At 41.5% G+C, this 24,835-nt stretch overlaps 1 protein-coding gene and 1 non-coding gene across 2 annotated transcripts; both read left to right on the forward strand.

Moving 5' to 3' along the window:
- The first annotated feature begins 823 nt into the window (after positions 1 to 823).
- On the forward strand, positions 824 to 22,975 carry ncapd3 (non-SMC condensin II complex, subunit D3). The gene is made up of 35 exons (XM_063008633.1): positions 824 to 875; positions 2,602 to 2,750; positions 2,839 to 3,001; positions 3,964 to 4,139; positions 4,254 to 4,412; positions 4,734 to 4,795; positions 6,008 to 6,095; positions 6,906 to 7,036; positions 7,494 to 7,566; positions 8,769 to 8,894; positions 9,108 to 9,378; positions 10,482 to 10,520; positions 10,612 to 10,749; positions 10,836 to 10,909; positions 11,067 to 11,201; positions 11,485 to 11,705; positions 12,861 to 13,052; positions 13,516 to 13,613; positions 13,693 to 13,802; positions 13,899 to 14,006; positions 14,785 to 14,893; positions 15,078 to 15,167; positions 15,427 to 15,665; positions 16,435 to 16,514; positions 16,812 to 16,949; positions 17,123 to 17,256; positions 17,580 to 17,764; positions 18,626 to 18,736; positions 18,818 to 18,982; positions 20,037 to 20,155; positions 20,548 to 20,615; positions 20,937 to 20,981; positions 21,693 to 21,752; positions 21,859 to 21,916; positions 22,725 to 22,975. Exons 1-35 carry the CDS (start codon positions 824 to 826, stop codon positions 22,798 to 22,800), a joined length of 4,242 nt encoding a protein of 1,413 aa, XP_062864703.1. The 3' UTR covers positions 22,801 to 22,975.
- Positions 16,227 to 16,300, forward strand: trnat-agu (transfer RNA threonine (anticodon AGU)). Its single transcript has one exon. It is a non-coding gene; the product is annotated as a tRNA-Thr (tRNA).
- Positions 22,976 to 24,835: the final 1,860 nt, after the last annotated feature.

The following is a 24,835-nucleotide window of genomic DNA, read 5'->3' on the forward strand; positions in this document are numbered from 1 at the left end:
CCTAGATAGATAGATAGACAGACACCTAGATAGATAGATAGATAGATAGATAGATAGATAGATAGATAGATAGATAGATAGATAGACAGACACCTAGATAGATAGATAGATAGATAGATAGATAGATAGATAGATAGATAGATAGATAGACAGACACCTAGATAGATAGATAGATAGATAGATAGATAGATAGATAGATAGATAGATAGATAGATATGTAGCTAGATAGATAGATAGACAGACAGACACCTAGATAGATAGATAGATAGATAGATAGATAGATAGATAGATAGATAGATAGATAGATAAATTTAGGATTGCCATCTTGAAAGAGACTTTAACCACGTACTCTGTTTTCAAGTAGACAGCCGTGCCAACCTGGAAAAAGAAACTGTATTAAAGCTACAATTAAACTTCAATTAAACAACCACACAGCAAATGTTGCTAAAGTTGTGTGTAAGTCTATAGGTAAACATTATTTTAGACTGTAAGGGAGGTACAGGTAAGCAGGCACACCTGACCAAAGATTGCTTGAATCCTGAATTTTAGTTAGAGAACTTGTTTTAGGTCTTAATATGTGCACACTTGAAGGCTATATGAGGAGATTTTCTGATTTTCTAAGTTGCAAAGAAGCTCAGAAAAATTAGAAATGCAAAAATAAATCATTAGAATCCGTTTGTTTTAACTATTATAAAGTTAGTTGTGAGTAAGTTAGTAGAGGAGCCACTAGGTGGCGGTAATGCACAAATACAGGCGTTTCCAGCCGCCGCCCAGCAGAAGAGAGAGAACTGTTGTGGAATTGGCGGGTTGTTTTGAAGCCAAGATGGAGCTAGTTCGGGCGCTTCAGTTATTAAAACTAAACTCTGTTCCTACCGGTAGGTTTGATATTTCTTTACATTAAAACGAACATTTAAAGTGTTCAGGATAATTTGCGTTCAAGAATATTCAGACAGGTTCGTGTTAGTTATGCTGTCTTGAGTTATTCGCTGCCTAGTGAAACGTTGAGGATGTGTTTCAAACCGCACTTTCTGACTAGGTAGTGCGTATAATGAGTGTACATTCTGTAATGCAGTTGCGTTACACTTTACACACACTATCTAGTACACTACATTGCGGTTTGGTACACAGCCTGAACTTCAACGAACACATCTATTCGGAAACTAGCAAAGTTACTAGAGCCAAATATTAAAAGCTCAAGTTTTATTTATTAGCCTTTAAACTATAATATACAAACGTTGTTGTTTAATTGATATACTATATAAAATGTAATAAAATCTGAATAAATATTTACTGTGTATATAAGTGCTCTACATGGACAAACATACTATCAGATTTAAACCGTTCTGTAGACTATACATATTTTATTTAAATAGATTTATTTAGGATAATGTGCCCTAAGTGTTCTAGACAAACGTATGTTTTTGTCGATATATCAATACACTTGCGATGCTGAATGATTCTAACGCTGTTCGATTCTATGAATTAAGGAGTCGACTCCCATTTTAGGTATTGTAAATCTACTGAATCGGTTCCGAAGTTTGATTCTAGCAGCGATTCGCGATTCAAAATATAATGAATTTTAATAATAATTGTGGATGTCCAAACTGCTTGTAAAAGCGTCAATATCAAATTTAACAAGACCTGAAACTAAAGGACCAAAAACATGTATTCATTCTTTTAATATGTGCTTACTGATTAAACATAGTCAGTGTCCTGTTCCTGTGTATGTATATATATACAGATTAGCATAAACATTAGGACCACCCCCCCAGAAATGTGCATAGTAATGTTTATTTTATTGCACTTGTGCATGTGAGGGTCACAGATCTGTTAAATGTTGTGCTGATTGTAGTTCCTTGTAGTTGATGTGTTGAATGAAGCAGATATAATCAGCAAAAAAAAACCTGGGGGACTTTGATAGAGGTCAAATCGTTATAGCCATATGACTGGGAAACAGCAGTGCCCATCGACTGTGGTCTGAGGAGGGTAAAACAACAAACCGCTGACAGATTGTTGAGCGACCAAGACTCATTGAAGCCAGGGTACATGAATGCTCTGGCATCTGGTACAGGCCAACAGAAGAGCTACTGTGGCTACAGATTATTTTTATCTTAGTCACAGGCCAGTAAAATTGCCAATGCTTACTGTCCACCAGCCTACAATGAGCATACAGGCATCAGAACTGGGCATCAAAGCAATGGAAGGAAGTGGACTGGTGCGTCAAATCCGGTCTATTTCAAAGGTCATGTGGATAGTCGTGCAGATGTGCATTGTTTACCTCCTGAATCAAATCAAATCACTTTATTGTCACGTCACATTAACACAGGTGTGAAAGGTGAGTGAAATGCTTAGGTGCTCACTCCCTCACAGTTACAGTACACAATAATTACAAAAAATATACAGTACAGTATATACACATTAACTTACATAAAAACTAGCACCATTTGACCTGAAGATGTCAGTCCACCTCACAACAGACTCAACAGGACTCCTTTAGATGTCTTTGGTGGTTCAGAGCTGTTTTGAGTGCATATTAGGTTGTGGTTTGTGTATTAATATGTGTACTAATCATTTATTCATTTTCTCCTCCTTCTTGTCAAGCTTGGGTGGACACGGTGTGGGACTGTGAGTTCACAGATGTCGAGCCTCTTGACTCTGCCATTTTAGAGGACATTAAAGAAGATACAGAGGTTTTTAAGAAAGTGCACAAGCAGCTGCTGCTGTTCTCCAACGATGAGAAACTCACTCAGGTAAATAAAACAACCTCACAAAGTGCTTTAGGCTGCTTTTATGTTCTCACAGTATTGTGAAAACACTGTGTTTCTTTTTCCTCTACAGAGCGTGTGGAACGTGTTTGGAGAAAATGACGTCTCGGTCAGGTCACTGATGGCTTTGCTGGCCTCCTTCATCCTCGGTGCAAAAACCAAATCCCCCAGTGTGGAGCAGAGACGCCACAGTCTGCAGGCAGCTTCTCTTTATCTGCTGCTCCTCAAAATCCCAGGTGAGCTGCATGAATCGTAGCTCAACCTACAGCTCTTATAACTAAGCTTATAAGATTTAATTTTGTGTTTGTCAGCCTCTTTATTCTTAATCACTGGGCGCAGGGGAGAAATACCCTGGACACGGAGTCAATTGAGCGTAGGGCTTTGACATTTATGTCTATGTTGATACCCAGCTGACCGATAGCACAGCTGAGATTCGAACCCGGGTCTCAGTGGTGATGGGCTAGTCGTAGCCTAGAGCTTAAGGTACTGGACTAACAATCAGAAAGTCGCACTGTTGTTGGGCTCTTGAGCAAGGCCCTTAACCCTTAATTGTTCACTGTATACTGTAATGTAAGTTGCTTTGGATAATGGTCTCTGCTAAATGCCGAAAAAACTACTTTAAAAGCACCTTTTGCACTGACCATAAAAAACTGGGAGAGTTGCAGGTTTGTTGATAAGCTGGTGAGCACCAGTAAATGGGCCAGTAAAAATGTGCAAGATGCAGGACAGAGACAAATAAAAGTGATATAATTAAAGCATTGTTATTTAATTTGTTTGATTTTTTTTTTTCTGTCACCTTCTTGTTTCTTTTTGGTGTTAAAGGTGGATCAGAGTGCTCGGGTGGCGCAGTGGTCTAATATGGCCAGGCTGTAAACACAAACACAGTTATTCGTGTTTGAGGGAGGGAAGGTCGGAAAGGGTCTCTTACTGCTGCTGCTGCGATATTTGATTTCCGGGTCTGGTCTGGGTGTCTTGGGTGGTTTGGTGTTTGCAATACGGCTGTGTGTTGGAACTCGATGTTGGCAGGTGATAAAAAGCAGCTGCAGGTTAGGCACTTGTTGGAGGGGGCATGTGATGATCTGGCTTACCTTGAGAGGGGGGTAGGTGGATTATCTTGAGATACTATGGTTATGTACCTTTTTCATTTATTAATTTTAGGTTTGTTATGCACTTTTTATTTTTATTTCTGTGTTTACAGGCAGCATTGCCAACAAAGTGTTTCATCAGATCTTGTTTGATACATGCTTGGACGTGGTGCTGAAGTGCTGGCCCCAGAGCTCAGGCAAGAAACGCAAGAAAGATTTTCTCAAGAGCTCGCAGGGCGATGCCAAGAGTGGCAAACGATCCAAGCCTCCCAAGAAGGTCCCAGATGAGGTGTGTAGCCTAGTTTCTGTGGGTCTGAAATTGTGAAAGTGAAATTGTGGTAAACACACATGTTTAAAAAGGGCTTTGTGTTTATCCCAGCACTGCACTGTGTTTCCCCTCCAGATGGACATCGATGAGGAGGAGGAGGAGGAGGTGTACTTCTCGGCTCAGGATCTGCTAAAAATACGAGAGGACGTGATCAGCCTGATGCAGTCACTGCTCGGACTGCTGGAGAAGTTTTCGCTCAAGGGCAAACCGCAGACCGTCGACAGCTGCGTCCGGGTCAGTGTCAGTGTGATGATGAGCGTGATAAATGTTCAACTCCAGCTGGTTCAATTGGCAGTGGTTATTTATTCGTTTATAGGCTTTAGCTCGCCTATCCGGGGGACTTAAAGCCCCCTTCAATCCAAAACAGACATAGCCAATCACCTGTATGTTGAAACCTGACAAACCCTGGATTCCAGCTGTAGTGTAAACATGTTGATACTAATGGTCGTGTACACATGCTCTTTGTTTTAGGATTGTTGTTTGGGTCTAGTCTCGTGTCATCACTGTAGTCAGAGTAATCTGGTTGATTCTTTTCTCTCATTCCTGTTCTTGCAGTTGTTCACCGAACTCGCCAACTTGGAGCCAGTTGTTGGAGAGCTGACGTTTACAGAGAAGCGGTAAGTAGGGCTGTCGCGCTAACCGCAATTTTGAAATATCGCGGTATAGACCAGCCAACCGCAGGGCATGCCAAGCAACCGCAACACCGCGGTGTTCACGTTTTTTCTTTCTTTCTTCTATTTTTTTTTGTTTATATTGTTGCAGGGTCCATCTTGTTTTACGCTTACATTCGGGCATAATAAATGTTAAATAAATTCATAATGAAAATGAGCTAGGAGCGTCATTTTCCCGCAACCTGTTCTCATGCGTTGCTGCTGAGTGTCAGGCTTTGTGTTTTAAAATGTAAACAATCGCAACATGAATTATAGGCAAGTTTATTAATGATCAAATTGAGTTCACACTCAATAAATACTTGTAATTTAGACTATATTCAAACAGCCTTGGTGAACTAAAACACTTAATGACGGGTAATATGGCATTGCAGCCTGCAAATATTCTCTTTCTGGTCTTGCTGGAATGATTTAAATGTATTTTTTCGTTGAATAAAAATGTATTGAAACGAATAATAATTTGAAATGTAGTATATATTGTTATGTTAATTATATCTACTAAATAGATAGTTTGTCGCATTGTAAAGTCGCATGCAGGTACAGTACACGTGTATTAGTGTAACGAGCACCATCAGAGAGAGTTTTAGTACCGAGGGGAACATCGCTACCCCACTCAGATTCTCTCTAAACCACATCAGATGAACGTGTTGGTTCTTCTAGCGCGCATAATAACGCAGGTTTAAACTCTTACAGACTTTATTATATTTCTTTTTTACCATATTTTGATTAGATGTGTATTTACAATATTTAGCCTAAACACTTTTTTTTTTCGTTTCACAGTGTATATCTAGCCTAGGAGCTAAATTTAAACCTTTTTTTAATAGAGAAAAGACGCCGCATCCCTGCTCTGTTCTGTATTTAACATTAAACACGCATTTCATTGGTCTTAAAGCTGTCTCATCTTTGTCATTATAAAGCAATAATATATCGAATCATAGCCTAACAATAAAGCTTGTTTATATAGCTCTAAAATGCAGATTAATTAAGTAATTTTCAAAAACAAAAAAAAATGGCGATATTACCGCATACCGCGATATTGAGACAGGTTGAATATCGCAAGGGGAAATTCTTTCACCGCGACAGCCCTAGCGGTAAGTTTGTCCCTGCTTGAACGTACTTTCCCTAACTAGAAATAAAATAACATTTTCTTTGTGTTATCAGTGATGCGGATCAGCTACAGAGCCTTCCGGAGCTGGCCTATTATGGTCTTGGACTGCTCTGCTTCTCTAATCACGGGGAAGGAAATGAGGTATGGACCGTCTATCTTTGTTCTGGCCTGTTCGATCTCTAAATGCTGGTGAAAATATCTGTAGGCTGTGTACTCCAGATGAAACTGTATCTGTATTTCAATTGCGCTGAAGTAAATACCACCGTAACCTTGTTTCAACTAAAAGGGTTACGTTATTTCTGTTAATGGTGTGTGTCCATGTTAAAACAGTAATTAATAAGAATAATAGGGAGACATGGTGGCTCAGTGGGTAGCACTGTTGCCTCACAGCAAGAAGGTCCTGGGTTCGATTCCCAGGTGGGGCGGTCCAGGTCCTTTCTGCGTCGAGTCTGCAGGTTGTCCTCGTGTCTGTGTGGGTTTCCTCCGGGAGCTCCTGTTTCCTCCTACAGTACAAAGACGTGCAAGTGAGGTGAACTGGAGATACAAAATTGTCCATGACTGTTTGACATAAAAAATTTTAACTGATGAATCTTGTGTAACCGATAATGACCGATCCTGTCATGAATGTAACCAAAGTGTAAAACATGATGTTACAATCCTAATAAATAAATAAATACATTTGATTGAGCTGAAGTAAATACTATCTTACTCTTGTTTCAACCAAGGGGGTTATGTTAATTCTGTTGATGGTGTGAGTGTCCATATGAATACGACAACATGTGACTAACTTGGCAGGAAGGTCCCCAGAAATTTTAAGTCCCGAGCTTTAATCGAATGCTGCATATGGATTTTTATTATATTTAGCGCGTGATTATGACATTTATTGTTTGTTGAGCATTATGTTCATCCTTTGATTTATTTAACATGTCTGGCAATGCTGTTGTGTCTCAGTGCCGTCGACGTGTCTTCCACAAACTGCTGTACGTGATTCTGATGATGAGGATGGAGGGAAGCAAGTCGCGCCTGCTGGTGCCATCACAGGCCGTGTGCAATGCCAGAGACCAGGCCGTCCGCTTCATCAGGTCAGTTTCCCCAACAGTGTCAATAGTTTGTGCTTGTAAACTCAGTGAGCACTTAATTAGGTACACCTAATATTGTGTACCTACATTTATTCATTATTTTATAAGCTAGACCAACAATACTGATAAACCTGATAGGTATACATTTACTGACTGTTACCTACTGTATATGTGTGCGCTTTTCACCCCACTGTACTCTATCCATTTATTTATCAAAACAGACTCGCAGAGGACCACCTCTGATTAGATGTAATTTTGGTGGTGGACCATTGTCAGCACTGCACTAACACAAATGAAAGTGTGTGTTGTTCTGGCATGAGTGTATTGTGTGCAGCAGTGTTGTTGGGGCACCTCTGTGTCAATGCTGGTGCTTTGCATCAATTGCACTTCATCAAGTGCCCTTGTTTATATTGAAGAGGTCTGCTCACACTGTGTCCGTGTGTGTTTGTGTGTTCTGCAGTCAGATCGTGACGGAGCAGGCTGAAGTCACTTTGCCGCTGCTCAGTATCCTGTTACAGCACATCTGTCACCAGGTACAGTTTGATCTCTAAAATGGTTTTCTCATTGCCACACAGTAGAAACGAGCCTCTTAAGAATGTTTGGGTGGTACAGGGTTTTAACACGCTACCCCAACACTGCCAGGACCATGGTTCAAGTCTTATTGATTCCACCAGCCTGGCTGAGTGCTTAACATGCCAACTGGAATCAGTCAGCAGCTCCTACTCTCTGGTTGAGACTCTGACCTGAGTGGTGTAAGACTGTGAGCGAACAGTGTGGCAGAAGCAGAGCTGTGGCAGCAGGGCAGAAACACCCGGGACATGTCGTTGCCATATAAATACACCGATCAGCCAATAACATTAAAACCACCTTCTTGTTTCTACACTCACTGTCCATTTTATCTTTATTTTGTTAGCCCCCCCCCTTTCACCCTGTTCTTCAATGGTCAGGACCCCCACAGAGCAGGTATTATTTAGGTGGTGGATCATTCTCAGCACTGCAGTGACACTGACATGGTGGTGGTGTGTTAGTGTGTGTTGTGCTGGTATGAGTGGATCAGACACAGCAGCGCTGCTGGAATTTTTAAACACCTCACTGTCACTGCTGGACTGAGAATAGTCCACCAACCAAAAATATCCAGCCAACAGCGCCTCGTGGGCAGCGTCCTGTGACCACTGATGAAGGTCTAGAAGATGACCGACTCAAACAGCAGCGATAGATGAGCGATCGTCTCTGACTTTACATCTACAAGGTGGACCGACTAGGTAGGAGTGTCTAATAGAGTGGACAGTGAGTGGACACGGTATTTATCCACTCATACCAGCACAACACACACTAACACACCACCACCATGTCAGTGCCACTGCAGTGCTGAGAATGATCCACCACCCAAATAATACCTGCTCTGTGGGGGTCCTGACCATTGAAGAACAGGGTGAAAGCAGGTTAAAAAAAGTATGTAGAGAAACAGATGAACTACAAAGTGCTTCTATATGGTAAGTGGAGCTGAAGAAACCTTGAGAGGAACCAGACTCAGCAGGGACCTCCGTCCTCCTTGGGTGGCCTGGAGAATAATTAAAATAAATTGGATATATACAAATCATACATAAACAAAAATAACTTAAACTAAGTTTTAACTAGTGAACCAGTCAGCCGAAAGCACCAAGATTCACCCAAGACTGCCCCAGTTTATGTTTTTTTTTTAATCTATGTGTATTTATTTATTTATTTCTTTTAGATGGTGGAAAAGGCAGAATACCGTGCCAGTGGATCTCAGGCTATCGGGAAGCTTGTGTCTAAGGTTCCGTGTCAGGAATATGCTGCCTTTGTGAAGTGGCTGCATAACTATTCCTTGAACTCCAGGGTGAGTCTAAACTGTTGCTATTTTTATGATTTTTGATCCAGGAACAAGAAGCTGACCGAGCTTGCCTGTATTTTATCTGACATCTTGGTCACCTACTTGCTTGTTATCAGGTAGCTTAAAAGCTCCAGTGCAAAACGACAGCAGAACCAGCTTTACAAGTGTGTTCAAACCCACAAGAAGCATCACACTGCATGCTCGAATGTTTGCTCGCAGGTTGCCTTTCGCATGTTCGCGCTGGACGTGGCCATGGCGCTGCTGGCGCAGGAGGAGCGTGAGGTCGAAGAAACCCTGGACCCAGAGCTGGATGGCTACGTCTCGCATCGTTTCCTGGTGCGCTGTATCGTCTACGGACGCCGATCTGACGTCTCGCCGACCGTGCGAGCACATTCCATGCACTGTCTGGCTCAGTGCCTGGAGCTGCCCGGCCATAACGCCTCCAAGTGGATTCATGAGCTCTTCTTATCCTCTTCCTCATCCTCCAACAGTACGTTATTCCACACATCCGTTATCACAGGCATAAAAAAAATAAATGCTTGTGAAGATATCTGTAGTTGATTGAGCTAAAGTAAATACCCTTGTAATCTTGTTTTAACCAAAAGGGTCACGTTCATTCTGCTGATGTTTTGAGGGTCCATGTTAATATGACATGTGCCTAACTAGGTAGGAATTCATAGTAGAAGGGGCATTTATTTATTTATTTGTTATTTTCCAGTAGGAACCTTGAAATTTTAAGTCCCGAGCTTTAGCCGAATGCAGGATTTTGATTTGGTTATTTTTAGTGCATGATTATGACATTTATTGCTTATTATAAACACTCCAGGACTTAAAAGTGATGACAGTTCACCAAAATGCAGTAGATTTGCAAACAAACCTACATGTCAAGTCCAAGACTTGAGACATGTTTGTCATTATATTGCAGTATTGACATTTAATGACTGTTTTTTTGTTGGGAAAGAGAGGGGGGACTGAATATGGGCATCATTGACATTTTCGGCATTTAGCAGACGCCTTTATCCAGAGCGACTTACATTACAGTTACAGTATACAGTCTGAGCAATTAAGGGTTAAGGGCCTTGCTCAAGGGGCGAACATCAGCAACCTGACAGTGGTGGGGCTTGAACCAGCGACTTTCTGATTACTAGTCCAGTACCTTAACCACTAGGCTACGGCTTGTCTCTCAAACTACTTATGAATATCTCAGCTGTGCTTTCGGCCCCCTGGGTGTCTACACAGACACGATTGACTATATCTGGGAGGGGGGGGAGGGGATTGTTTACCAAAGCCCTGCGATGGACAAGGTGTTCCTGCCTTGAGCCCAGTGTTTCCCATTGTATCTGGGCCTGCTGCAGTCCTGACCTGGATGCAATCCTGAAGAAATTCTTACCCTGTGACTCCAGGCTGATTGTAATATAGTCCTAAGAAATATGAAAAGCATAAAGTATAAACAATTGAATGGGAATTTAATGCTCATCTAAAATGTTATGGTTATGAATTGAGACTTGTGTTCTATTACATCAAACGCACTTTGTAAGTAGGAGCTCTTTCTAATGGATGAAGATTAAATGTTCATTATTTTTACTTCCTCAGCTGACGCACAGACTCTGATGGATACTGGCCGCTCAGAACGTGAGCATGACTTGTACTTGTAGCTTTTAGTTGTACTGTAGCTCAGATACGCTTACTTTAAGTTTCTATTTATTATTAATTTTATTTACAGAGACTCTGAAAAGACGAGACACGGTTCAGAAAACCGCCCTGACGTTCCGCACCATCGAACTGAGCAAACACAAGAGCCTGGCAGCTGCCAGCCGCCGCAGTGCAGATGGCATGAGCGCCGATGCCACCGCCACAGAGTGTTAGTTTACATGCCTTTCACTCATAATCCTGTCCTGTCGTTTTGTGTGTGATGTTCTGCTGAACCTTTTTTTTGTTCTCATTCAGATCAGGAAACTTTGGAGCTGTTCAAGCAGCGTGTGAGCGACCCCAAAAGCAACGTCAGGAAGTGTGCGCTCGAGGTACGAACGTGTGTCTTATGAAAGCGGCCCAAATTTAAACTTTAAATGTTTAGTGATATAAAGACACATCAGTGTTACGTGTGAGAAATGTAGTTTGGTTTGTGTCTGTATTTTGAATGTAGTCTTGTTAACCTTTTGGCTTTGTGTTTGTGTGTAGACGATAACAAGTCTGTTGAAGCATGGAGTGATCTTCTGCAGTCTGGAGAACCTGTCCATTCTTTCAGAGCGCAGTAGAGACCCGGCCGTGTCTGTCAGGAAGAAAGCGCTGCAGTGTCTTATGGACCTTCTTGCTGTGAGGTTTTACTTTGTTTAGCTGAGAACAGGAAGTTGAACTGCCCGTGTTGCTGTTTTATTTCATATGAGTCCTGTAACAGCTTAGCTAATCACACTACTATTACCAGCTCAAAGACATTTTATCTGATGACTGCGGTACATTCAGTGTTGCAACAGTTTAGATTCGGCCTGCAGTTTGTAAGGTGGTAAACAGATACAAGCTACTATAATTCGATTTAGTACTAAAAGACTAATATTTTTGCTGAATTTTGCTTCTTTATGTTTTCCCACCTTGTGTCCAGGCTTTACCTGACCAAACAGATGTGCAAGAAGCATGGCTGAGGGGTGTGGTCCCTGCTGTGATGGACCAAGAAACTTCAGTACAGGAAAAAGCTTTAGAATGTCTCAACGACAAAATCATTTCTCAGATTAAGAGCCAGGGCAGTTACCGAGACAACGACATCTCTCAGAGACTGGCCTGGGACCTGCTGGCACTGCTGAGTAATAAGTGTCAGGACCTCAAGTGAGCATCTCTATCATCCATTGATACACAATCCTATACCATTACAAATGGCCAAATGATACAGGTCTGCATCTTTTTCTGTTGGTGGTGTAACTACTAACCCAACAGCGATGACGTCTCAAGCGCTCATGTTTTGGTTTTTTTGAGTAAAATACCACTGGTATCTCTGGTGCATTTACATATTGTTTGCACACAGTCTTTATTTGAACTGAAAAAGTTAAAGCATAGCTGTACTGAGGTAAGTATTTTTGTGTGCCACACCAAATTCGACATCTAGAACTCGTCAGTTCGAATCTCAGCTCTGCTACCGGCAGGCTGGGCGCCTATACGAACAACGATTGGCTCATTTGCGGGGAGGGTGCTGGAGGGGATTCCTCATAACTGATGAAATTACGACCTCTGCTGGCTGATTGATGGCGCCTGCACAGTCGGGGGATAATGGGATCAGGGTGTGTCTCTCCGTACACAAAGCTGATCCGCATATGAACGTGCAAGTGAAAAGATGCAGTCAGAGGGGGTGTGTGTTAGTCACGGCTCTCCTCAGAGTCAACAGCAGTAGAGAGGAAGTGAAATGCAGTTGGGTAATTAAAGGCTAGACTAGTTTGTGGGGGGGTGTATAAAAAAATTAAATTGTAAAGTATCAAAGCTACAATACTTACAGTACTAACTGAAGGTATTTTGCCCCACAGTAGTGTAGCCTAAAAATACAGTGACTGTGATTATGGTAATGTCTGGTCAGCCTTTTTTCCGGTCATGTCCTGTTTCACAGAACGTAAAGTAAATGGTAAATACCACATACCTGTACATAACATTGCTGTCAGAGAAAATATATTGCTAATGAACTGTCAGCTACAGTTTTAAAGAATGTACCCCAATCTTTAGTGCTAAATTGTGTGTTGTTACCCATAATGTTCTTCAGTCCATTGACACATCCAGGAGAAAGAAATCAATCTGTAGGTTTATTTCTGAAATACTCATTTTAAAGATTTAGGTTGTTTTGAAAGTCGGAGATGCAGTTCTGCTTTTGTTTTCTATTCACAAGCAGGTATGTTTTTTTAGGAAGCCTGTAGTTTTCCCCAGACAGGATCTCATTAGAGGTAATAACTGGCCCCTTGAGACGAACACTTACTGTGTCTTTTTTCCCCCCATTTTCAGGCGCTACTTCAGTAAGGCGATTAGCATATGGTTGAGGCAGCAGAAGTTTTCGGCTGCGTGGGTGAACAGTCTGATCTGGCACACTGAGCGTGAGCGAGCCGCGTGCGCATGGTTCCTTCTGGCCAAGGTGGCCAGCAACAACACTAAGTTCAATTTAGCCTCCGTTGTGGAGGCCTGGGATCATACTGTCAGGTAAGTACTATCACATGAACGGTTAGAGAGGGCAGGTGTTTGGCGTGTCCTGAATATGATGGGCTGGATTGCCTGATCCATCTATTGCAAACCTGAGAGCTGGACGTCAACATTAGTCATTTTTTTAATTTAGTAAAGTAATTTTAATAAAGTTACTAAGTTAAACCAAGGGGTTTCAGCCTCACCTATTGCTAGCAGGTGTGTAAAAACAATTATTTCATCCAAGTTATATGCTTCCATATTTGGGAAAGTGTGTGCCCCTATGACTATTCCCTGTCCACCAAGTGAGGTGGACTCCAGCAGCCTGCACACATCCCTGACCCCATTAAACCCTACTGAACACATGTGAGGTTAACTGGAACATTGAAAGATGATCTAGTTCGCTAATGGTTTAGCAAACATACAGAAATGGCAGGTGTGGATGGATGAACCAATAAATGAGTAATTGATGAATGTTTGGCAGGTCTCCAGTGGTTGATGTTGCTACAACCTGTCACATCATCACTGTGATCAGCCACGTTTCAGTGAGTCTCAATGAAGACACCAAAAGCAGGATCGTTGGTGAGTATTTTGTTTGTGCACATTAGGTTAAATAGACAGATTTACACACACTGTCTAATATTTTAATGTGTGTGTGTAGATGATCTCATGGCCTGGCTAAAGGGTTTCACTCTACCTCTGGAAGTGACCAACGCATGTGTGGATGCCCTCTTCAGATTTGGCCGGTCAGAGAACGTCAAGGACACCATGGTAATGAAGTGACTTTAGACTGTGCGTTTGCTTATATAAAAGCTCAGTTTTTTTAAACAAGAAACGCATCCTTTTCTTTTTGTTTATGTGTATCAGAGCTTCCTGGACCAGTACTGTGGAGAGTTGGTGTCCGTGTGTGAGAGCTACCTGTCCAGTGTCCTCTTAAAAGAAGAGGGAGTGGCGAACCTCAACGAGGACCTGCTGGTAAGACTGAGATACACCGATCAGCCACAACATTAAAACCACCTCCTTGTTTCTACACACACTGTTCATTTTATCAGCTCCACTTACCATAGAGAAGCACTTTGTAGTTCTACAATTACTGACTGTAGTCCATCTGTTTCCCTGCATGCTTTGTTACCCCCTTTCATGCTGTTCTTCAATGGTCAGGACCCCCACAGAGCAGGTATTATTTAGGTGGTGGATCATTCTCAGCACTGCCGTGACACTGACAATGGTGGTGGTGTGTTAGTGTGTGTTGTGCTGGTATGAGTGGATAAGACACAGCAATGCTGATGGAGTTTTTAAATGCCGTGTCCACTCACTGCCCACTCTATTAGACACTCCTACCTAGTCGGTCCACCTTGTAGATGTAAAGTCAGAGACGATCGCTCATCTATTGCTGCTGTTTGAGTCGGTCATCTTCTAGACCTTCATCAGTGGACACAGGGCGCTGCTGGCTGGATATTTTTGGTTGGTGGACTATTCTCAGTCCAGCAGAGACAGTGAGGTGTTTAAAAACTCCATCAGCACCTAAATAATACCTGCTCTGTGGGCGTCCTGACCATTGAAAAACAGCATGAAAGGGGGCTAACAAAGCATGTAGAGAAACAGTTGAACTACAGTCAGTAATTGTAGTACTACAAAGTGTTTCTATATGGTAAGTGGAGCTGATAAAATGAACAGGGAGTGTAGAAACAAGGAGGTGGTTTTAATGTTATGGCTGATCACCTGGACCACCTGGTTTGTACGTCTCTCTCAGATAAAGCACCTGTACACTCTGGGAGCGGCCTCTCTACACTGCCCCGCCAAAGTGAAGAAGAGGGTCTTTCTGCTCGTTCAGGCCATCCTCACTCCATCCGAGCAGCCTGGTGAGTTTATTTTATGCCATGTTTCTTTTAAACGGGTGTCTCCTTACTTTTCAGACACCTATATAGATTTCTGTGATTCCAAATCTGTTTTTTCAAAATAAAAGCAATATGGGGATTATTTTTGCTCTATCCAAGCCTGTTGTATAGAACCGTGTTCAGCAATTCTGTTTGTTTTGAATTCTAGATGGAGAATTGCCTGCAAGTCAGCCTCTGTCTCAGTTCAAACCCTCCTCGATGCCCACCGTGGTGCGAGCTCACGCGGTCGTCACGTTAGGTATGATGTACACCGAGAAAATCCTCTGCACAAACACATGAGGAATCTCGTGAGATACAGGAAAAACAAGCCAACCTCCTCAAATAGATGTCTGGCTTGCAAGTCTGCAAAAGCTGCCACCACTTTAGCATGTTCTCCATTTATTGTACTGTATTTCATTTCAATGCCACTGATGTTTTGTGTTCATTTGTATCCTTTGTTATGAGCTTTAAAAGCAGACGAGATCTGTTTCTCCCCCTTTGATTCCTCCTGTCTGTAGGGAAACTGTGTCTTCAGCATGAGGATCTGATGTTGTGCTACATGCCGGCGTTTGTGAGGGAGCTGGAGGTCGGCACGGAGGTGGCAGTACGCAATAACGTGGTGGTGGTGCTGTGTGATCTGTGCGTGCGCTACCCAAACACTTTGAGCCACTACATCAGCAACATCTCGGCCTGCCTCGGGGATTCGTATCCGATTATTAGAAAGCAGAGCCTCATCATGCTCACCAACCTGCTGCGGGTAAACACACACACACACACACACACACACGCTCATACACAGTCTAGTCAAATTTCTCGTTTTATTAAAGTAAGCAGAAAAAATTTCTGCATGTTAAAATGTTCAATTAATATTTATTTGCTATGGAAACAATAAAAAATAAATAATTTAATATTTCAGATTTTTTTTTTTTTTTTTTATATCATGAGTGCAGTCTGGTGTTGTGAGTTCTTAAGAATCTCAGCTGTACTATCAACCTGACCAGGCGGCCTTCTTGGATGGTACAGCTGTTAAAACATGCTAGCCCACCAGTGCTGACATTTCAAACTCGCAGGTTTGAATCTCAGCTCTGCTATTGGCCAGCCTGGCCTCCGTACAGGCAATAATTGGCTTGTTCGGCAAAGGGAATATCGTAGTGATTCCTCATAACTGCTGCAGTTACAACCTTTGTTGGCTGATCGATGCTACCTGCACAGAGCCGAGGGATAATGGAGATCGGTGCAAGACTCGATACAAATTCCCATATGAACCCTGTCAGTTTTGGTTTCTGTATTGCAGCTGTAAAGAGGGCAACATCTATAGGGCAGTTGTAGCCTAGTGGTTAAGGTGTTGGACTAGTAATCAAAAGGTCGCTGGTTCAAGCCCCACCACTGCCAGGTTGCTACTGTTGGGCCCTTGAGCAAGGCCATTAACCCTCAATTGCTTAGACAGTATGCAGTACTGTAAGTCATTTTGGATAAAAGTGTCTGCCAAATGCTTTGTTGTGTAAGCAGCTGTGTGTCTGTTACAGGAGGAGTTCATTAAATGGAAAGGCTCTTTGTTCTTTCGGTTTGCTGCTGTCCTGGTGGACCCAGACCCGGCAATTGCAGAGTAAGTATTCAGCTTGGTGAGGGCGGTAATGATGTGTGTAGTTAAATCTGTTGTTTTTTGTAAGAGGTTGGGATACAATGAGCATTTAAATTCATTATTTTTCAGAAATGAAAATAAAGAAAGGGGGCAAAAAATGGCACAGATTGTCACACTACATGATTTAATGTCCTCATACAATCCCCACCTCGTTTGCTCTGCTGTGAATCATGTTTCTCAGTTGTTAAAGATCCACTGATGGTGCTTATCACATGGCACCAGATAACATTGCACCTTTGGCTTGTTTGTGCTATCGTTTAGTCTGTGTGAGTACTGCCTGGTGGACCTGCTGCAGAAGAGGAACCCTCTTATGTTCTTTCAGCACTTTATCGAGTGCATCTTCCACTTCAACTCCTACGAGAAGCACAAGAAGTACAACAGGTTCCCACAGACGGACAGGTACAGTGTGTGACACACGGTAGACGTGCTGTTAGATAAAAACTTAAAACAACACTTTACATTTTGTGGACTATATGGAATGGAATGTCTGTGTGGTGTAAACTTTTTTTTGTGTGTGTTTGCGACTTCGGATAGCCTTGTCTGCTAAATGCTGTAAATTGTGTGTGTGACAGTGAGAAGAAGAGGTTTTCTTTGAAAGGACTTATAAATCAAGGCAAGCGCTTCAGGATCTACAGGTTCCTTCTAAAAAACTTAACAGATGAGCAGCGTTTTAAAATCACCACCAGAATCTGCCAGGATGTACTGAGTAAGTGTGTGTGTGTGTGTGTATGTATGTGAGAGAGAGAGAGAGAGTTAGGCCCCGGGTTTGGATTTTCAGCTACAAATGGTTACGCTGACGTCTGAGTGTTTTATTTTTCATCTGTTAAATTGTCTACTGCTAAAATACAGAAAAAAACACTTCAGCTTGCTTAAAACAGTTATTTGTGAAGCTCTTTTATTAAATCTTTATGTATTTGCTTGGAAATGACTTATATAAGCTGATGATATGGGTTATTTATGCAAATTATACCCCAATAAACTTCATATTGGCATGACGATTCATAAACGTTTGCTCTGTCTGTTTCGCAGCGTGCTTTGTGGAATCCGAGCTGCCGCTGGATTCGGAGGGGGCAGAGCTCCTGGCTGACGTGTTTGATGTTCTCTCGCTGAAGGAAATCAAGCTGGTAGCCATGAGCGGGCCGGCTGCCAACAGTGACATTCCTGATGATGAGATGGCCGTGAAAACTGCTCTGCAGAAGAAGCTTGTATCACAGGTGACCATTCTCACAAAAAAAAAAAAAAAAAACCTGCACTATACACTGTAGGGATGTCATTAGTTGTAGGTTAACCCACATGAAGAGCTTATAGAGTCTCATTAGATTATGAAACACATTACAAAGTTTCATATCAGCATCTTTCTGCTTTATTGATGTTAACAGACAGCCAACCGTTTCCAACCAAAATATAAAAATGCGGAAACTTTTTGAAGATCCCTCGTAATTGGAGGGTCGTAAGGGATTCATCATAATTGCTGCAGCTACGACCTCTGCTGGCTGATTGATGGTGCCTGCACAGAGACGGGGCATAATGGGGATCAGTACAACACTCGATGAGCGATACGATATGAACTCGCCTCATGCAGGAGAAAAGCGGTCGGTAACTGCACACATGCAAAGGGGGCATGTTGGTTATGGCTCTCCCTGGTCAGGAGTAAAGGTCAGCAGCAAGGGAGGTGGAAATACAAATCAGGAAATTGTATATGACTAGACGGGGAGGAAAATTGGGGGTGGTGTGTTTAAAATGCTGAAGATGGGTCAGGGTGTGTTTCAGTTCCAACAGCAATTTATTTACAGTCTGTACAGACAAAGAACACCAATGTGAATTTCAGACACCCTCCTTATTATTAGGTTTAAATGTTTCAGCCACACACATGCTCTCCATGTGTCTCTGTGGGTTTCCTCCACAGTCCAAAGACGTGCAAGTGAGGTTAATTGGAGATACAAAATTGTCCATGACTGTGTTCTGATCTGAGGGATCTTGTGTAACCAGTAACTACCGCTCCTGTCATGAATGTAACCAAAGTGTAAAACATGACGTTAAAATCCTAATAAATACACTTAAATATTGTCGAGCAGGTGCAGAAAAAGAACTTTGTGGAGAACGTGATCCCCATAATCATCGCTCTGAAGAACCTTCTGGAGGAACAGCGCTCGCCTGTGCTCAAGCACCTCATGTCCTACTTGCAGGTAAAGAACCAACACGATAACACGTCCTGATCGCTTCATTCACTTTATTTGTTGGTGTAACTGGCAGGGATGTGTGCACAGGTGACCATGCAGGACTACCGCTCGGAGGTGAAGGAGCTGTTTGCTGCAGACGAGCAGCTGGCCGCAGAAGTGGAGCACGAACTGAAGATGTTCGAGAAACGGAAAGAGCAGGAACAGGAGTTAGAACAGCAGCTCAGCGACTTCTCCCTGTCCCCCAGATCGAAAGTAAGACGCTTGTGCCAGATCTGTTAGGGCGCACTCACATGAGAAGCGGCAAAACTGTTTTTGCGCCGACTGTTGTTTCTTATGGAGTGTGGCGGTGCTGCTTAGCTTGCCGCTGAGCTTCCCTCTAAGTTTACCTGATTTGTACCTTGACCCAGTTAGCCGCTGAACTTTTCAAAGCTCTTTCAATAAGACGAACTGTTTGATGTGACGTGGTAAAAGCGTACAAACAACTCAACGTGAACGACGTGAAGTCTAATGTGACTCCTGGGCGAGGAGTTTCATTAGTGGAGAGAACTTATGAGCAGTAATAATTAAGAGAAGTTTCGTGCTCCTGTGTCGTTCTTTTAATACATTAAACCACATTAAGCTTTTTTAATTATTATTAAGCAATTTAGACTCACTCAGAAATGCAATTTTTTTCAGAAGCTCGAGCTGTAGAACAAGTTTAAAAGTGAAACAGTGAGGAAAATCCAGATAAACACAGATACATGTGGAGCTTTCAGACTGGATTTGACAGTTTGCCACACAAATGCAGATTCGTCTCATATTCGCACTTTGCCGTTTTACCGCACGGCTCAAGACAAGCGCTGAACAAAGCGCTTAGATTCTCATAAATGCGCCCTTACTGATTTTATCAAGCAAACTTTATTTACGTAGATGGACGTATTTCAGAGTGGCTAAGTGGGTAGCACTGACGCCTCACATCAAGAAGGTCCTGGGGTTGATCCCTAGGTGGGGTGGTCCAGGTCCTTTCTGTGTGGAGTTTGCATGTTCTCCCCGTGCCTGCGCGGGTTTCCTCCGAGTGCTCCGGTTCCTCCCACACTACAAAGACGTGCAAGTGAGGTGAATTGGAGATACTAAATTGTCCATGACTGTGTTTGATATAACCTTGTGAGCTTGATGAATCTTGTGTAATGAGTAACTACCGTTTACCGAGTGTAAAACATGACGTTAAAATCCTAATAAACAAACAAAGATGGACGTATTTATTCACCACCTTGTGTCTGCAAATGCAAATTGTGTGTGTCTCATGCTGTGGTCTGTTTGTGTGCAGGGTAATGCTGCTGCTTCTTCAGCTGCAGGGGGCAAAGCTTCAGGTGGCTTTTCCACACCTGTTCCTGCTGGTTCTGCTCGGAGACCCTCACAAACTCCCAAATCTGCAGATGCGCTCAGGTAACACCATCGGCAATCAAGCCACTTCAGATTCACGTTGGGCTACGGTCAGCCTGACTGCTGCACTAGGTCATTAAGTCTAATTAGTCAAATAGCTTTCTCTAATTTCCAGCTATATTGCTAAATAATAATTCCTATTATATTATAATACAATATACTGTACATGCCTTTCTTTTTGTCTTCACTATGTATATTTTGTTATTTGTGTTTTGTGTTGCACAATTTTTTTGTGTCTGGAGGAACGTTGTTTAGTTTTAGAATGTATTTGTATACAGCTGAAATTACAATAAAGCCTCTTGAACAGGTCAGGAGAGAAAAGTGAAATGGCAAAAACCACAGTTTTAATAGTCGATTGCATTAAACTGTTTATTTTCTTTATGTGTTGTTTTTAGACGGCGTACATTTGCAGGTATGCAGACCCCTGTGGGATCGAGAGCTTCTCGGACTGTAATGTCTTTAGGTAAAGCTACGTTAACAGTGATTCTGATACAGCTATTTAATGTACAATACATTACTGAACATTCATGAAAACTAATTAGTGTAAACTAATCAGGTGTCTTGGCCACACATCCTGCTAACAGGTGTTTTAAAACAATATAAATCGATGGCCTTTAGTGTTTTAGCATATCTGTGCACTGAGTGAGGGCCATAAAGACAGTTTTTGAAGTTTTTGTTATCAAGCTGGTTGTTCTACGTAGTTCCCAAACCACAGTTTGATTCCGTTTTTCATTTGTACCTTTTCATGCTCGAAACATCCCATTTGTTTTCTCTTCTCCTGCAGGACCGTCAGAGATATATGATAGACGAGCTATCAGCACACCACAGGGTAGGATGCCATGAATGCTCACACGTTCTCACAGTGTTAACCTAATCTAAACCTGCAGACCCCTTGATAGGTCATTTGTGGGTTTATTTTTCTTTCTTCTGGCTCTATTATTTCCCATAGAATAACAAGTAACATCCTTGTTCTGCTTATGTATCCTAGTTACTAAATGTTAACCAGAAATGTTTTTCCAGCTACACTTTAACATGCATACACGATGGTGTAAAGATTCCAGAATACAGTCGCTTTGAATCAGAGCTGGGTGAAACCTGAGAGGGGAAAATGGGTTAAAAAAAGCTGTGCAGAGTTTGCTTAATTTTACTGTGGGAGTCTATTAGCCTTTCCTCCTTTAGACATAGCCAATTTTGTCCATGGAGCACCCGAATAGGCCGGTGGCACAGGCTGAGACATCCGCAGTAGACTTCTGTGCCATTTAAGTGCCTTGGTGTATAAAATCTTGAGAGAACGGTCGTATATTTCTAGATTACTATTTTAAAACTCCGTTCTATCTAACTGAACAGAGAATAATGCTTCTTTGAGTCTCTTTTGTTTATGCATTTTCTGCCATTCAGTGTTCTGGATTTTTACTCCAGTCATGATTACACTTGGAGGCTAATCAGCGCGTATTTACTGTATTGAAGAGTTAAATGCAGATAGCTGTAAATCCTCTGAACTGCTCTTGTACTGGTATAATCTGAGACTGTTTCTGTGCAGAGAGCATGAATGAAGTTACATTTGGAGAGCAGTTGAGTGCCATCTGCTTTGATGGAGCAGGTATTGTTTCTTCATCTGTTTCATGTTTTTCTTTCATTGTATTTCACAATGTATTATGCGGATGGTCCTAATGTTTTGGCTCATCTGTGTATGTTTCTGGTTACAGGAAGGGGTGATCGAGACAGAGATGAAAGTATTGTTCATCTGATGTCACCTGAGCGTCAGTAAGTCTCCCAATAAAATCTTCAATGTCCTGTCAATGTTCTGTTGTTGTTGTTGTGTCTAAATCAACTTCTTTACAGGTTCATTCCTAGTCTCCTAGAAATCTTCTGGGTTAGAAATAAACGTACATACATAAATTGTTTATATGGCCTAGAAAGTTCTGTAATGCTAGATACATTTCTGGCATGGCTTTTTTAATTTAACAATACTGTAACATGGGTAACACTAACCCCAGTCAAGCAAGCTTTACATTGCCCTGACATTTTTATCTGACATGCATATCGTTCTGGCCAGCATACACGCAGCGCTATCCTTCAGATCTTGCTTTTAATTTTACAATTCCATTTGCATTCACATTCTGGACAGTGGAAATCGCAAGCTGGAGGCACTAAATCTTTTTAGCAAAATTTAGACAAGCTAAGCACCAGTTAGCTTCGTTTTGTTTTCTATCAGCTGCTTTAAGGAGCTCATGTCTGGTGAGTGTTAGCACAAGGTTTAAAGAGAGAGATTATGATGGCTTTACCTTCCTAATAAGTCAATTAAGGATGAGCAAGTTAATAGATTTGTGAAACTTTATAACCGAAATGATGGGGGTTTTTTTTCTACTTTTACATCCTTAATTTACTTCAGGATTTAGTATCTATCTAAGTTTATTTTTGCAAAAAGACTTCATTTAATTATTTACTTACTTTATTTATTTATTTATTTATTCATTCATTCATTTTTGCCGGGGGTGCCCAAACTTTTGCAAAGGGAGCAAAATCATTTTAATGCAACCAGATCTGTGATATAGTGACTCTTGTTTTTCAGAGCTCCAGCTCCCAGACAGTGGAACGTGGAGTCTCCTGCTGTGAGGAAAACGAGAGGCAAGAAAAGGCAGGACTGAACAGTCGTTCGTTGTTGAAATCACATTATATGATTGCTTTTTAATAACCTTTCCTGCTCACTGTGTGCGACTGTATCTGTGTTTCTCTGTCCTTTTCTAGAATAATTTGACTATTACTATCTGTAAATAAGCACTCATAATAAAAATGAAATATTTTTACATGCTGAAGAAAAGCTGTGTGGAATCCATATATCATGTAGAAAATTAGCATAAAGCTTTTATTTAAACAAAAGCGTTGTTACAGTTAAGGTTTATATACATGTGTAATAGATGTGTGTCAAGACTGTCTTGTTTGTAATGATTTCAGCAAATGCTTTCTTTCTCTAAATGAAGAACCTGTTTGCATAAGAAACATTAATTGTTAATCTGTACTATCAAAGTGTTAATTTGATACTACAGAAGCTTCAGTAATGTCATTTTACTTTGAACATAACTGGTGACTTCTTTGGACCCATCAAAATTACATTAAACAGTTTCTTCTGCTAAGTTTGGAAAGAAATGCCAAATTCATTTATTTTGGTGATCAGATGTAAACCAAAAACCATTTAAAAATGAATTTGATGCTGTTTGAGCATTGTTGACACAGTCTGCAGTCATGCAAGCTTTGTATTGCCATGTCTAGTTAATCAAAGATCTGTTTTCTGGTCCAATTTTTAATCAGTCCATCCAATGGGCGGGACTAAGCTGGATGGGGTCTCTCCCATGACTGGTGCAATTACGACCTCTGCTGGCTGATTGATGGCACCTGCACAGAGATGAGAAAAGAGTGCTGTCAGGGTGTGTCTCTCCGTACACAACGCCGAGATGCACTGCACTCGTCAAAGTGTAGGTGATAAGATGCATATGGTTGCTGCCTACGTGTCAGAGGGGGCGTGGGTTAGCTTCGTTCTCCTCAATCAGAGCAGGGATCGGCATTGGTGGAGAGGAAGCGTGACACAATCGGGTAATTGGACGCGCTAAAAAGGGAGAAAATGCATAAAGGGAAAAAAAATAGTATGGACAACTCTTATATGGTGGTTTTGTAATTAATTATTATTGGTTGAGGTTGATGTCCATCTAAACCTTGCTTGACTGCACATGTATATTTTGGAAATGTCTAATTAATCAAAGATGTTTTCTGGTCCAATTTTTAATATGTCCATCAAATGCTATGAGTAGTAATAGTAGTAATATTCTTATAATAAAATTTTGGAAATTGTTAAGACAACAAGGGTCTCGTATCTGGCAAAAAGAAAACTCATTTTATATTAATTAATGTATCAAATAATGTAACGGCTGTATTTTAAATATACAGAATATGTTTTTCTCAGATCTTTTGGAATTCTCTTGTGGCGTAGTGTTCCTGTAGAAACTGTTGACTTATAGCAAGGTGAGGGGTCAGTGAAATATATATTTTACAATTTGGACTTGCTAAAGTGATTTACTAATTAAATTTAATCAACCAAAGGGGCAGTTACTTTTTTTGTATGTTGTATAGCTTTATTTCTTAAATAAATTGCACTGTTCTACCAAATGTGTTGTTTTTTTTCCACTTTAGCTTTAACAGCGTTAACATCATTCGTTTTACCACAGTGATCAAGGCTGTGTCCCAAATCAAGAATTTGCGGCTTCTTGTGAACCGTTACACACAAGCTCTTTACTGATTCGTCAATAGAGCGGTCGCTCAAGATTTCTCAACTCAGCGATCCAATCAGAGAAGAGGAGGCGGGGTTACGAGACGACGGACGAGGTCCAATCTGACACGAGCATCCCTACTGAGTGCACTTAGAAGTGCGTAGCATCCATTTGTAGCGTCGTTCCAATTGCTGTACATTTAAAGCGTCAAATTGACGAGATTGTTTGTTTTATTCACGTATAAATGCATTTCAAGTAATAAATGTTGTATATGTATTAATAAATGTTTGAATTTAGGCCGTGTGTTGTAGGTAGCTGTTCCGTTCATTCTCCCTCCGCAGTCTCTCAGTAGCGAGTTCACTTCGGAGGGCGTAGTGACCAACAACGTCATGTTGCTAGGCAGTCGCTAGGGGAGACGTAG

Source organism: Trichomycterus rosablanca, chromosome 14 (genome assembly GCF_030014385.1).
Source record: "Trichomycterus rosablanca isolate fTriRos1 chromosome 14, fTriRos1.hap1, whole genome shotgun sequence".
Classification (NCBI taxonomy): Eukaryota; Metazoa; Chordata; class Actinopteri; order Siluriformes; family Trichomycteridae; genus Trichomycterus; species Trichomycterus rosablanca.

Coding starts and splice junctions, on each gene's coding strand:
- ncapd3 (XM_063008633.1), top strand. CDS start 824: ATGGAGCTAGTTCGGGCGCTTCAGTTATTAAAACTAAACTCTGTTCCT. Junction 11,706..12,860: donor AATAAGTGTCAGGACCTCAA/GTGAGCATCTCT, acceptor CCCCATTTTCAG/GCGCTACTTCAGTAAGGCGA. Junction 18,737..18,817: donor ACCTCATGTCCTACTTGCAG/GTAAAGAACCAA, acceptor ATGTGTGCACAG/GTGACCATGCAGGACTACCG.